The sequence below is a fragment of the Sarcophilus harrisii genome, chromosome 2, assembly GCF_902635505.1.
Source record: "Sarcophilus harrisii chromosome 2, mSarHar1.11, whole genome shotgun sequence".
Classification (NCBI taxonomy): domain Eukaryota; kingdom Metazoa; phylum Chordata; class Mammalia; order Dasyuromorphia; family Dasyuridae; genus Sarcophilus; species Sarcophilus harrisii.
Window position 1 is genome coordinate 551,700,866 of NC_045427.1, and position 11,625 is coordinate 551,712,490.

The 11,625-nt window shown below is 34.1% G+C and overlaps 1 protein-coding gene across 2 annotated transcripts in view; it reads left to right on the forward strand.

Moving 5' to 3' along the window:
* Positions 1–10,822, forward strand: part of CFAP161 (cilia and flagella associated protein 161) — a 20,688-nt gene extending 9,866 nt beyond the window's left edge. The window contains exons 4-7 of one of the 2 annotated variants that reach the window (XM_023496752.2): positions 2,077–2,161; positions 3,112–3,270; positions 9,057–9,130; positions 10,302–10,812. In XM_023496752.2, coding sequence (XP_023352520.2) covers positions 2,077–2,161; positions 3,112–3,270; positions 9,057–9,130; positions 10,302–10,566 — 583 coding nt within the window. In that variant the 3' untranslated portion in view covers positions 10,567–10,812. Of the gene's footprint in view, positions 1–2,076; positions 2,162–3,111; positions 3,271–9,056; positions 9,131–10,301 lie in introns of both variants that reach the window. The other variant, XM_031955650.1, reaches the window with a different exon arrangement.
* The last annotated feature ends 803 nt before the right edge of the window (positions 10,823–11,625 follow it).

An 11,625-nucleotide genomic window follows, 5' to 3' on the forward strand; every position in this document is an offset into this window, starting at 1 on the left:
CACATTTGGGAATGTTTCAGGCCACATATTGCCCACTGGCCACAAGTTAGCCACTTCTTGATCAAATGATCTTTAAGATCCTGTTCAATTCTAAATTTATTTACTATTCTATAATATTAAAAAAATTATCTTGGGTAAAAATGTAGACAATTTTCAAATGTAGAAAATTATGCTTCAAATTAGGTATTTTGTGAACAGAAGAGCACAGTTTCCTATCTTCTCCGTTCAGAGCTTCCTAATTTTTTTCTACTACTATTAAAGAAAATGAATTTTTGAAAGATGGGGAGGAAATGGTTTTTCTTCCTCTATCCCTTATAGGATTTTTAGCGGGAAAGGACCTTTGAGGATATGAGTCCCACCCATCCCATTTCCAGATTAAGAGAAAATTAAGACCAAGGGATGTGAAATCATCCAGCCAGAGTCAGAATGTCAATCATTATGCAACACTGTCTCTCAATCACTCACAAATTAAATATGTATTTAACCTATATATTTTATGTAAGAAGAATTGAGGTGTAGACTCTACTATCCCCCAAATCTTAATTTTGCTGATCAGTAATGGTAATAGCTACATTAAAACTTTTAGGACGTCCAATATAAATAAATAAATAAATAAGGTGCTATAATTAATTTCTTTTATATTCTTCTTAAAATATTTTGATTTTTAAAAACTATACTTTTTTTCCTGCATTCCAAATTATATTTTTTGAGGTATGGCATAAGATCACCTTTAAAATAATTTAACTTTCTTTTCATGGGATGAATTAGTTATCCATTAGAAAACAAATTTAGATAAAACTTTGACAGGATGAATAAAATGATTTTTGGTTTTTTATTTTCGGTGGAAAATATAGCTATAGTTATAAAAAAAACTATTTTTGTAGTCTGTTTACTAAATTATAAGTTGTTTATAGTAACATTTATAGTTCATTTTAAATTAAGTAGATTTGGTCATTTTAGTGAGATTATAAGTTTTACATAAGTATTTTAAAATATTTTTTCTATCATGGGAAGTATGGTCATCATTGAAGTGAAACCTAATGATGACAGAGCTGAAATCAATTTAAATTTTCTGTCTCCTACTTCTAACTTTTTTTTTTTTTTTTTTTTTTTTGGTAGGAGAGAGAAGATTGTACTAATAAAATTTTGGTGGCAAACTTTCAGCTAAAGATTTCAAATGTACTTTCCTAGAATGCGTTGGTACAAATAAATGTTGCTTAAAGAACAAAATACTAAAGATAGCTTTTCATATCTAGTTATCATTCAAGTAAGATAAATTCCTTTGTGACCATGAGTTAGATACATTGTATCAGACTGAATATAGATTACAACAGTTTTTCACTTCAGCATATGTAAAAATTTGAGCATAGCATACAATCACACGCTTATTGAGAGAACAATCATGAACACTATGACTATAAAGAGAACAGTGGTAGTAAAAAGGGAATAAAATAGGGTTATATGAATAGAAAGAAAATTCTAAAATACATTATAAGGATTTCAATAAAAAAGTCATTGATATTTTTATTTTAGCACATCATATAATATTCTAGCATACTCCCAACTGAATACCCTTTAATGAATGTAATGAGATCATAGGATAATAGAGTCAGAGTTAGAAGAAACTCCAGAAGTCATTTAATCCAATCCCTTCATTTTACAGCTGACAAAATTGAGGTCTAGAGGAATTAATATGGTTCTAATTAATAATATTAATGATACTAAATATTTTTCAGTATAAATTTTATTTCAATTGTTTTTTAGTCGTGTCTGACTTTTCAAGACCATATTTGGGGTTATCTTGGCAATGAGAAGAGAATGGCTTGTCATTTCTTTCTCCAGCTCATTTTACAGATGGGAAAACAAAGGCAAGCAGGGTGACTTGCTCAAGAACACAGTATATTTTTGCAGTTCAAAGGGAGCTTATTTTAAGGGCAGTCATATATTCAGGATTATCCTATGTTACAATTAAGTATGGTATATTAAGGATAAGTAAAGATGGGTACAGACATATAGATTTATGGAGATGTAAAATCTAATACAAAAGCTAATACTTTGTTCCTTCTTTTTTGATAGCTTAGATGAAAATGCACTGGGTAAAACTGTCAGATATGGGCAGAATTTTGGTCTTGCAACAACAGCTGGCTTTGATCATAAGATGGTATGTAATCAGAATATACTTAGGTGTGACTCCAATATCATTTTATCTTCTTCAATCATTGGTAGTATTCATGCTATGGACATACCCAAGGTATGCTACCTTCCATGCTGAAACATTACATCAGTATAATCAGTGAATCATACTTAAAATTAAGGGAAACATAAACTCACCAGGAATGAGCTATTTGGTGAAAGTAATACATGACTTGTTGACTAATTAAGTAAATAAATAGAACTAGATTGATGGTCATTATGATGTATTTGAATAATGGGGCAGCTAGATGGTGCAGTGGATAGAGTACCAAACCTGAAATCAGGAGGACCTGAGTTCAAATCTGCTTCAGACATTAAACATTTACTAGTTTTGGGATGCTGGCAAGTTAACTTAACCCTATTTGCTTTACCAAAAAGAAGATGATGATTTTGGATGTATTGGAGAGTAGTGGTGGAAAGGAATAATATCCATTTACTAGTAAGATGAACTGCAAATACAAAAGATACACATTTCTTTAAAGATACTTTGAAGGTAGTGTGATATATTAGAAAGAGCACAGGTCTAGAATTGGAGGGACTGGGTTTAAATATGACTTCTGATGATTCTCATCTTCATGATTTTGGGCAAGTCCCTTCCCTAAACTTCAATTTTCTCATCTGTAATATGAATGATTTGACCTAGATGGGCCTCTGAGGTCCTTTCCAGCACTAGAACAATGGTATCATGAAGGATAGCTTCAAACACAGCACAGTCACTTGTTCAGAAAAGCTGGAGGCAGATAAGTTGACTAGAGATATGTAGTTCATTTGTTCAGTAACAATTTTTGGAAGCCTAATATGTTTGTAACACCACAAGGAATAAGTGAAGAGAGGTAACATAGTCTTTGCCCTCAAAGAACTTAATCTAGAATCATTATACTTTGGCTCTCACTCTACTTTCTCCCTGATATTTTTCAGTTTTATTTAGGAAGTAGCCTTAAGACACCAGTAAACTCAACAAAGAAATCTGCACTTCAGGAGGTCCATCTAACAGACGAGTTCAGCTTTTTTACTTGCTGGCAAGCTGCTTATTTTGATCCTCGGCTGCGCATTGAATATGACGACTTTCCAGTTCCTGTAAGGATGATTGTTTTTCCCCAGGAGAGTGGTGATAGTGGAACTGTGATTTCCCAGGATCAAAGAATTTATTAGTTAGGATTAGAGAATTAGAAAGAATCTTTGCAGTCATCTAATGTAGCTTATACACAAATGGAATCCCTACCATAATGTACCTGACAAGTGGTTGTCCCATCTTCACTTGAAGACTTCCAATCGGAGCAAAACTATCATCTCCTGAGATATCACATTCCACTTTGGGCACCTCTATTAGGAAGATTTCTTTCCCTCACATTAAGCCTAAATTTGCCTCTTAATTTCTACCTATGGTTCCTGATTCTATCTTTAAGGTCAAAAAGACTATCTCATCTATCCTACATATGTCAACTTTTCAAATACTTAAGAGAACTATTACACACTTGCAGAGTTTTTCCTTCTTTCAACTATATACACCCAGTACTTTCAAATGAACTTTTTATGGCATGGGCTCAAGGTCCTTCACTACTCTGCTTGTCCCTTTCTGTACATTCTCTAGCCTATATTCTTTTCAAACTGTTGTTTCCCAAAACTGACTGAACACAACGCTCCAGATAAGGGTAGAAAACAGGATCTTCACCTCCTTATTTCTTTATTCCTCCATAGCTCAGGCTTACAGTAGCTTTTGGCCATCTTCTCCCATAGTTCACCCATACTGAGTTTTCAGCCCACTAAAACTGCCAGATCTTATACAGAACAATTGCTGCCTAACCATACTTTCCTCAAATTGTATCTCAGAAGAGATCTTTTATATCCATATTCAAAGCTTTATATTTACCCCTATTAAAATTCATCTTAGCTGATTCATTCTGAACCTTCTAATCAAGTATTTATCACTCAGATGTCTTCTACCACTATTGCCTTCTTTATTTCTGTCTCATGTGAAGAAATGGTTTTTTTCTTGGACAAATCAAAAACTTCTAATTGCACAAGCTTTCTCTTCTGTTCTGTCCCACTCTTCTTGCAGATTGCTCCTTCTGTCATGCTAACTCTCACAAATATCTATAATCTCTTTCTACTGACTTTTTCTCTACTGCCTGCAAACTTGTCCATATGTCATCCATTCTCCAAAACCTCACTTGATCTTTCTTTTCTTGATATCACCTCATATCACCCCTGTTCTTTGTGGCTATGAAGTTGTCTTCACTTCTTCATCTCATATTCTCTTCTTAATTCTCTATAATCTGGCTTCCAACCTTATTCATCCCAAATTGCTCTCTTTATAGTAATCAATGACTTTTTATAAAGTCTTCTGTTTTTTACATCATCATAGCTATTCCAAATATACCACCCTTCCTCTTTCTCAAAGATCCATTCCCTTTAACAAATATTATTTTTAGAAAGGAAAAAAAAACATTACTTATAGATAAAGTGAAAAAGTGTTGTGTCCTGCTTTCTAGAGCCCCCAAGTTGGGGTGACAAAATGTACCATGCTTTCTAGAGCCCCTGCGCCAGGGTGATTAAAATAAACAGTCTTAGTGGAGAAATGATGAGGTGGGACTTCTGAGGATAGTGGAGATATGGAGGCCATTTATTCCCAGTTCTTTCCTTTTTTTATACCCTAATACCCTTATGTAACCAAAACAACTCTGGGCATGAGCTAAATATATATATATATATATATATACTGCCTATGTGGGACTATAAACAACTTGCTATTGTATGTAGATTGCCACCTGGTTTGACTCTTTGCCACCTGATATTACTCTGTTTTAATTACAACCCGGGTTGTCATTGCCACCTGACTTCTCAGGAAGGCCAAGAACCCTTAGGGGAGATGGGGAGCCAAACTAGACATTGTTAGCAGATTCCCTCTGGGATGAAGGGCCTTATACCTCACCTAGAGTTCCCCCATTACAAAACCCCTCTACAAAAAAGGGTTAAAATACATGTAATATGTGACACCTGTTGACTTCCCATCTTTCTAAATAATAGAAAGGCATTTCCCTTGGCTGGGTCACTGACCAATTGCTTTTGGGGAAGGGGAATACAAGGAATCTCTTTTTTTGGTTGTTGTTTAATTAATTCATTATTTTTAATATTTTTTAATTTGAAGAAACATAATATGAAAAAAAGAAAAAACAAAAGCAACACAAAACAAAATAAAACAAAAGAGAATATTTTCATGTGATATGATAATATGGGCACATGATATCATGGGCACATGATAATATGTGCCTAGCAAAACATCAGGGAGGATTCAAAATATCTAACAACAAATACCAATTTAAGAAAGCATATAAATTAGTAGAAGAAATTATATTCATAAGTGTCCATCTTTTCTTTATTTCCTTCTAAATTGTTCTTTTGTTCTCTGCTGCACACTTTTTTATTTTATTTTCCCCCCTTTCATTTTCCCTCTATCCCAAAGCAGATTATAGTAAATATAGTATATACATATACATATATACACATATCTTCCTTTCAGCTCCCCAGCACCCCCAAACAAGATACCACTAAGAAAAGATATATTTATGTATACATATGTAGATATAAACCTATATACACACATTCACACACACACATACCCCTAACATACACACATGGAAGACAGAGAATCTCAATAAAAAAAGATATACTCTGTGCTTAGGAGTTTGGTTCCCACCCATAATGTATTTCTTGGTTCATTAGCCTTTTTTTGGCCCACTCTCCTACTCTACTTACTCTACTCCCACTCTACTTACCTTTCACTTTAAGGGGGTAGTTTGGCAATATCCTTTCATATTTCTTCATTTGAATTCTGCTTGGTCTTTTAAATTTTGTTATATTCATTTTTGATTTTTGGTGGGGGGTTTTTTGGGTAGTTTTTCCCATTTATATTGTACTTACTGTATGTGTTATTTCTTTGGCTCCATTTATTTCACTTTGTGTCAATTCCTATAGATCTTTCTTTTTATTCATCATATGAAAAAATTCTTGCAATAAATTATATTCCATTATGTTCTTATATCACAATTTGTCTAGCTATTCACTGATTGAGAGACAATGATTTGTTTTCAATTCTTTGCTGTCACAAAAAGCATTTTTTTGGTATGTATGGGAACTTCCTTCTTAGAGATAGAGATATAAACCTAGTAATAAAAGTATTTAATTCAAAGGGTATGAACATTTTTGTCAATTTATTTGCATAATTCTAAATTGCTTCCCAAAATGGTTGTACCATTTTATAGCACTACCTCCATTGTATTAGTGTGTCTATCCTTGCACGTTCCTATGGAAAGTTCTATGACTTTGTGACTAAAAGATGATATGGCAAAAAGCTAAGTGAGTCAAAATCTTGAACAAGGAAAATAGTAACATGTTAGAATAAAGTTTTGGTTAACATTCCAGAACATTTCAGTTCCTTCCAAGACTGTATCTACAAGGACTGAAGAGAAGGACCTCCTCCCTACATTCAGTATCACAATTCTTTCTAAATAACCAAAAGACACTTCCCTTGGTTGGGTCACTGACTAAATGCTTTTGGGGTAAGGGAAGACAGGGAATCTTAATAAAATAAGAGATGCTCTGAATTTAGGAGTTTGGTTCCCACCCATAATATATTTCTTGGGACTTTAGTCTTTTTTTGACTCACTCATCTAAAAGGAAGAATCTGAAAAGGGTTTTAGGTAGGAGACAGTGGAGACTACTTCTTAATATTATCAGTTGAGCTAAAAAGAAAGTTTTCATTTAATATGTTTCCACAATAGGTAAGCCTTAGGGAGTGGCCTAAAGTTCAGAGACATTATTATGTCTTATGATATCTGTGGTCAGACAGTGAATGAGTGTCAGAGTAGAAATTTAAATTCAGGTTTTCCTTACTCTAAATCCATCACTCTATCAAGTCAAGTCAAATCAACAAGCATTTATTAAATGCCTACTATTTGCCAGGTACTGTGATAAGCTTCTGGAAATGTAAAAGTAAAAAACAATCCTTAATTTCAAGGCGTTGGGTCTAGTGGGAGACACAAGATGCAAATAATTACATTTAAATAAATTATAGAAGGAAGAATTTAGAGATAATCTTAGAGGGCAGGCATGATCACTTATTAAAGGAGATTAGGAAAAGCTTTTGGTAGAAGATGAGAATTTATCTGGGACCTGAAAGAAGTTAGGGTAGTTAGGGTAGCTGGGATCCAGGAAGGAGAGAATTCCAGGGATGGGGTCAGACATTGAAAATACACAGGGGTTTGAGTATTATGTAAGGAGCAGTAAGAAATTCAGTGTCCCTGGATCACAGAATATATGGGAAGGTAGATGGGACTAAGACTAATTGTAGGAGAGAGCCAGGTTATGAAAGATTTTAAAAGATAGAGAATTTTGTATTTGATACTAGAAATGATAGGAAAGCATTGCAATGTATTAAATGGGGAGATGACAAGGTCAGACTTCTACTTTAGAAAGATCACTTTACCAATCGGGAGGACAAACTGGAGTGAGGAGGTACTTGAAAACCAACCAGTTGTCTACTGAAATAGTCCAGGCATTGAGATGTTAAGGGTCTGCACCAAGGTGGTGTCAGTGTCAGAGGAGAGAAGGAGATGTATGTGAGATGTTGCAAAGGGAATTTATAGGACTAATAAGAAAAGATAGGGGAGGGTAATGAGAGAGAGACAGAGACAGAGACAGAGAGACAGAGATAGAGACACAGATTCACAGAGAGACAAAGACAGAGAGAGTGAAAAGGAAAAGCCAATAGCAAGGTTGTTATTCTGAGTGACTGGGGGGATGGTGATGTCTTCATTAGTAATGGGTAAGTTAGGAAGAGAGGAGGCTTTGTTGGAAAGATAAGGGATTCAGTTTTGAACATGCTGATTTTAAGTTTAAATGTCTGAAGGACATTTGGTTTGTGAAGTTCAATAATTATATTTGGACCTGAAAATCATCTGAATAGAGATGATTAAATCCAAGGCAGTTGATGAGATTGCCAAGTGAAATAGCATATCTGCTATTGACATCCACCAGTTCACAGTTAGTGGACTTGACCTAAATCCAGCAAGGGATAATGAGAAAAAGCCTTCAAGTGGAAGGAGAATCAAGAGAGAACAGTGAACCAAAAACCAGGAGAGAAGAGAGAATTGAGGAGAAGAGGGTAATAGTGTCAGAGGCTCCAAAGAGGTCAAGAAGAATAAGAACTGAGAAAAGTTCATTGGATTTGGCACTTCATAGAACTTTGATAACTTGGATGGAGCAGTTTCTGTTGAATGATGGAAATGAACTTCTGGCCTGAAAGCTAAACTTCAGAGGGTTTGGGAGAGAGTGAGGGGAGAAGTGGAGGTACCAACTGTGCCTTCTCAAGATATTTAGCCAAAAGATAAAAAAGTGGAAATGGGAGAATCAAGTGAGGGTTTTTTGAATATGGTGAAGAGATAGGTATATTTGTATATATCTATACAGTAGGCATATACTATAGGCATTAGGGAAGCAGCCAGGAAAAAGAAATAAATTGAAAATTATTGAAAGAATAGGGATAAGAAGAGAGGGTAATATGCTGGAGAAGATGGAATGGAATTAGATCTCTTATGAATGTAGATGTCATGCTGCTTTCTTTTCTTTTCCCTAGAATTACCTGAAAGTAAAAAAAAAAAAAATGCTGATTCTTAAAATATCATAATAACATGCTACATATAGAAATGTTGATGTGGTACTTGCAACCTGACACAATTAACATTGTTTGGATTATTATGGTCTCATTTACATGGTTAAATTAATAGCTATAAATGCAACAATACCAAGGTTTTTTAAATTAGCACTAAAATAACACTTTATTTTATTTCTCTTTATTTCTCTAGGCAAATGCCAAAATTGTTATCAAGCACTGCCATACAAATCAAGCATTAGCAGCTAACAGGAAATATTCTCTAAGGTACTCCTGATGTTGAAAAAAGTTCCTTAAGGCCAGCAACTATTTACTTCTATATTTGTGGCTCTAGTATGCCTAGCATTGTGTCTGGCTCATAGCAAGTGATTAATAAATATTTATTGAATTGGTTTAATTAAATACATGTATACCCCCACAACACCATTAATTAATTCAATGAAAACTTAGTCTTAAGAGGAAATGACTTAATGAAGGAGCAATTAGTATCCCAGAGATTTTTTTTTTTTTAAATCAAGTTGGCCAAATGATGATCAAGCAGGTTTTGACAATTTTATGGGCGATTTGAATATGATATCCTAATGATACTATGTTGATCCGAGTCAATTATGAATGTGCTCATAGTATATTAATATGATATAATAAAAAGTCAATTAATGATGGTATATCATTGAACAAGCCTTTAATGAAATGAGAAAATTTTGCCACTCATAGGCTATTTCCTGAGATCTGGCACAATCCCATACAATTTATTTCTTGCTATCTGAACAGTTATTTAAAACCTACCTGAGAATCTAGGACCTCATAAACATTTTACTAAAAGGTTTCCATAATATTTTGTAGAAATATATGTATATATATGTAGATGCATATATCTATTTCACATATAAGTGAATTCAGAGTTGAATTTATTTTGAGTTAGTAACTCAAATTTCTATTATCTTTTCTTTTGATTCGGATCTGTGATTTCATCAAAATCATGATTTTATTGTGAGTTGTAACCTTTGAAAGTACTAAGAGATTAAGTCATTTATCCATAGTTTCACAGCTAGTATATAGGACTTCCAACTTCCAAGGCTAGCCCTCTAAGTATTAGGCTACATTATCTTTTAAATTTATAATAGAAATCCATATTTATGTAGTGCTTTACTGCTTCCAAATTATTTTACATGTTTTCTCATTTGATCTTCACAATTGTCCTATAGTTATGAGGTAGATAATGTAAGTAATAATGCTCCCATTTTAAAGATGAGAAAGTGGAGGTTCAAATAAGAAAAATGATTGTCCCAAGATGGTAAGTGGCAGAGTGGGCACTCACTAGTCCAACTCCATCCATGGCATTTTACTGTTATATCTAAACATTCCTTTTGATTCACCATTAAATGCTCTAATGGATTCCTCTTTTGATTAGATAGTTCTCTTGCTTTTCTTTCCTCAGAACATATTTTGGAAAAGAATGTGAAGTTGCTTGTCACACACACATTGATTGTTACAAAACTGAAAAACCCTTAAACCACTGGGTCTTATGTACTGGGGATCCAAATGACCATTCATCTATTGTATTGGATAGAGGCAACCCTCTAGAAAAGAAGATGGTTCCAGAACAGCCAGTGGTGAACACAGATGCACCTATTATTAATATTACTGGACAAAATCCCTTTCCTTTGCCCTATGCTAGTAAAGAGGAAAATTGTAATTTTTAATAAAATTAATCACTCTTCTTGCCTAATAAACATTTTTTTAAAATGAACTATAAAAACTCTCTGAAGGCTATGTGGAATGATATGTGTTTTACTCCCTTTATAAAGTCAGATTTGTTGGTAAGGATTGGTGACATTCTTTTTAGACTGTAAGCTCTTAGCTAAGAACCTTGACCTTTTAAGTTAACTGTGAATTCTGCTCTATATATCTGCATAGTTAATAAATATTATTTGAATATGACTAATTGATTACTCGTGAATAATAATGGAAATCAGAAATGCTACAGAAATCTCAAGATTTAATTTTGCCTGATAAGATCATATTTGATGACTTCTTTCAAAATATCTCTGCCAATACTCTTTAAGGATATGTCATCACAATAGAATCTGTTGCAGTTGGACTGAAGTCAGAAGCATTCCAAGGACACCCTCAAGGCCTCCACGAAGAACTTTAGAATCAATTGTGAGACATGAAAGACACCAGCCCAGGACTGTCCAACATGATAAAAATATTAAAAAGTCCCTGCCCTCAAGAAACTTAAATTTTATGGGGGGGGGCATCATGCAAATGACTAAATATTTACAAGATATATACAGAGTAGATGAAAAGCCTTAATGGAGGATAAGGGATGAGTGGGAAGAGCATCCTGCAGAAGATTGCATTTCATCTACCTAGAAGAGAGAGGGGAGAACTAAGAGGTAGGGGGTAGAGCATTCTGGGAATAGAGGACAGCTAAAGCAAAGAAATGGTAACCAGGAGGAAGTTCATTTTGGGGTATCTTCAACTGAATACTCCAAGGGCATCTCAAACTCAACATGTCAAAAATGGAACCCAATTATTTTTCCATTGGGGGAAAACCTCTCTCTCTCCTCCATACTTCCTTGTTTCTGTTGAGGATACCACTTTCTTTATATTCATTTGGTATGATGGGACCAGGGTTTCCCATTTCCTCAAATAGGAATGAATTTTCACTAAAAATCAACAAAACTCTCTCTGGAATTTGATTGGATCTTGTCTCTCAATTAAACTTGATTGCCATCTTTCTTTAAACCTTGATGGAG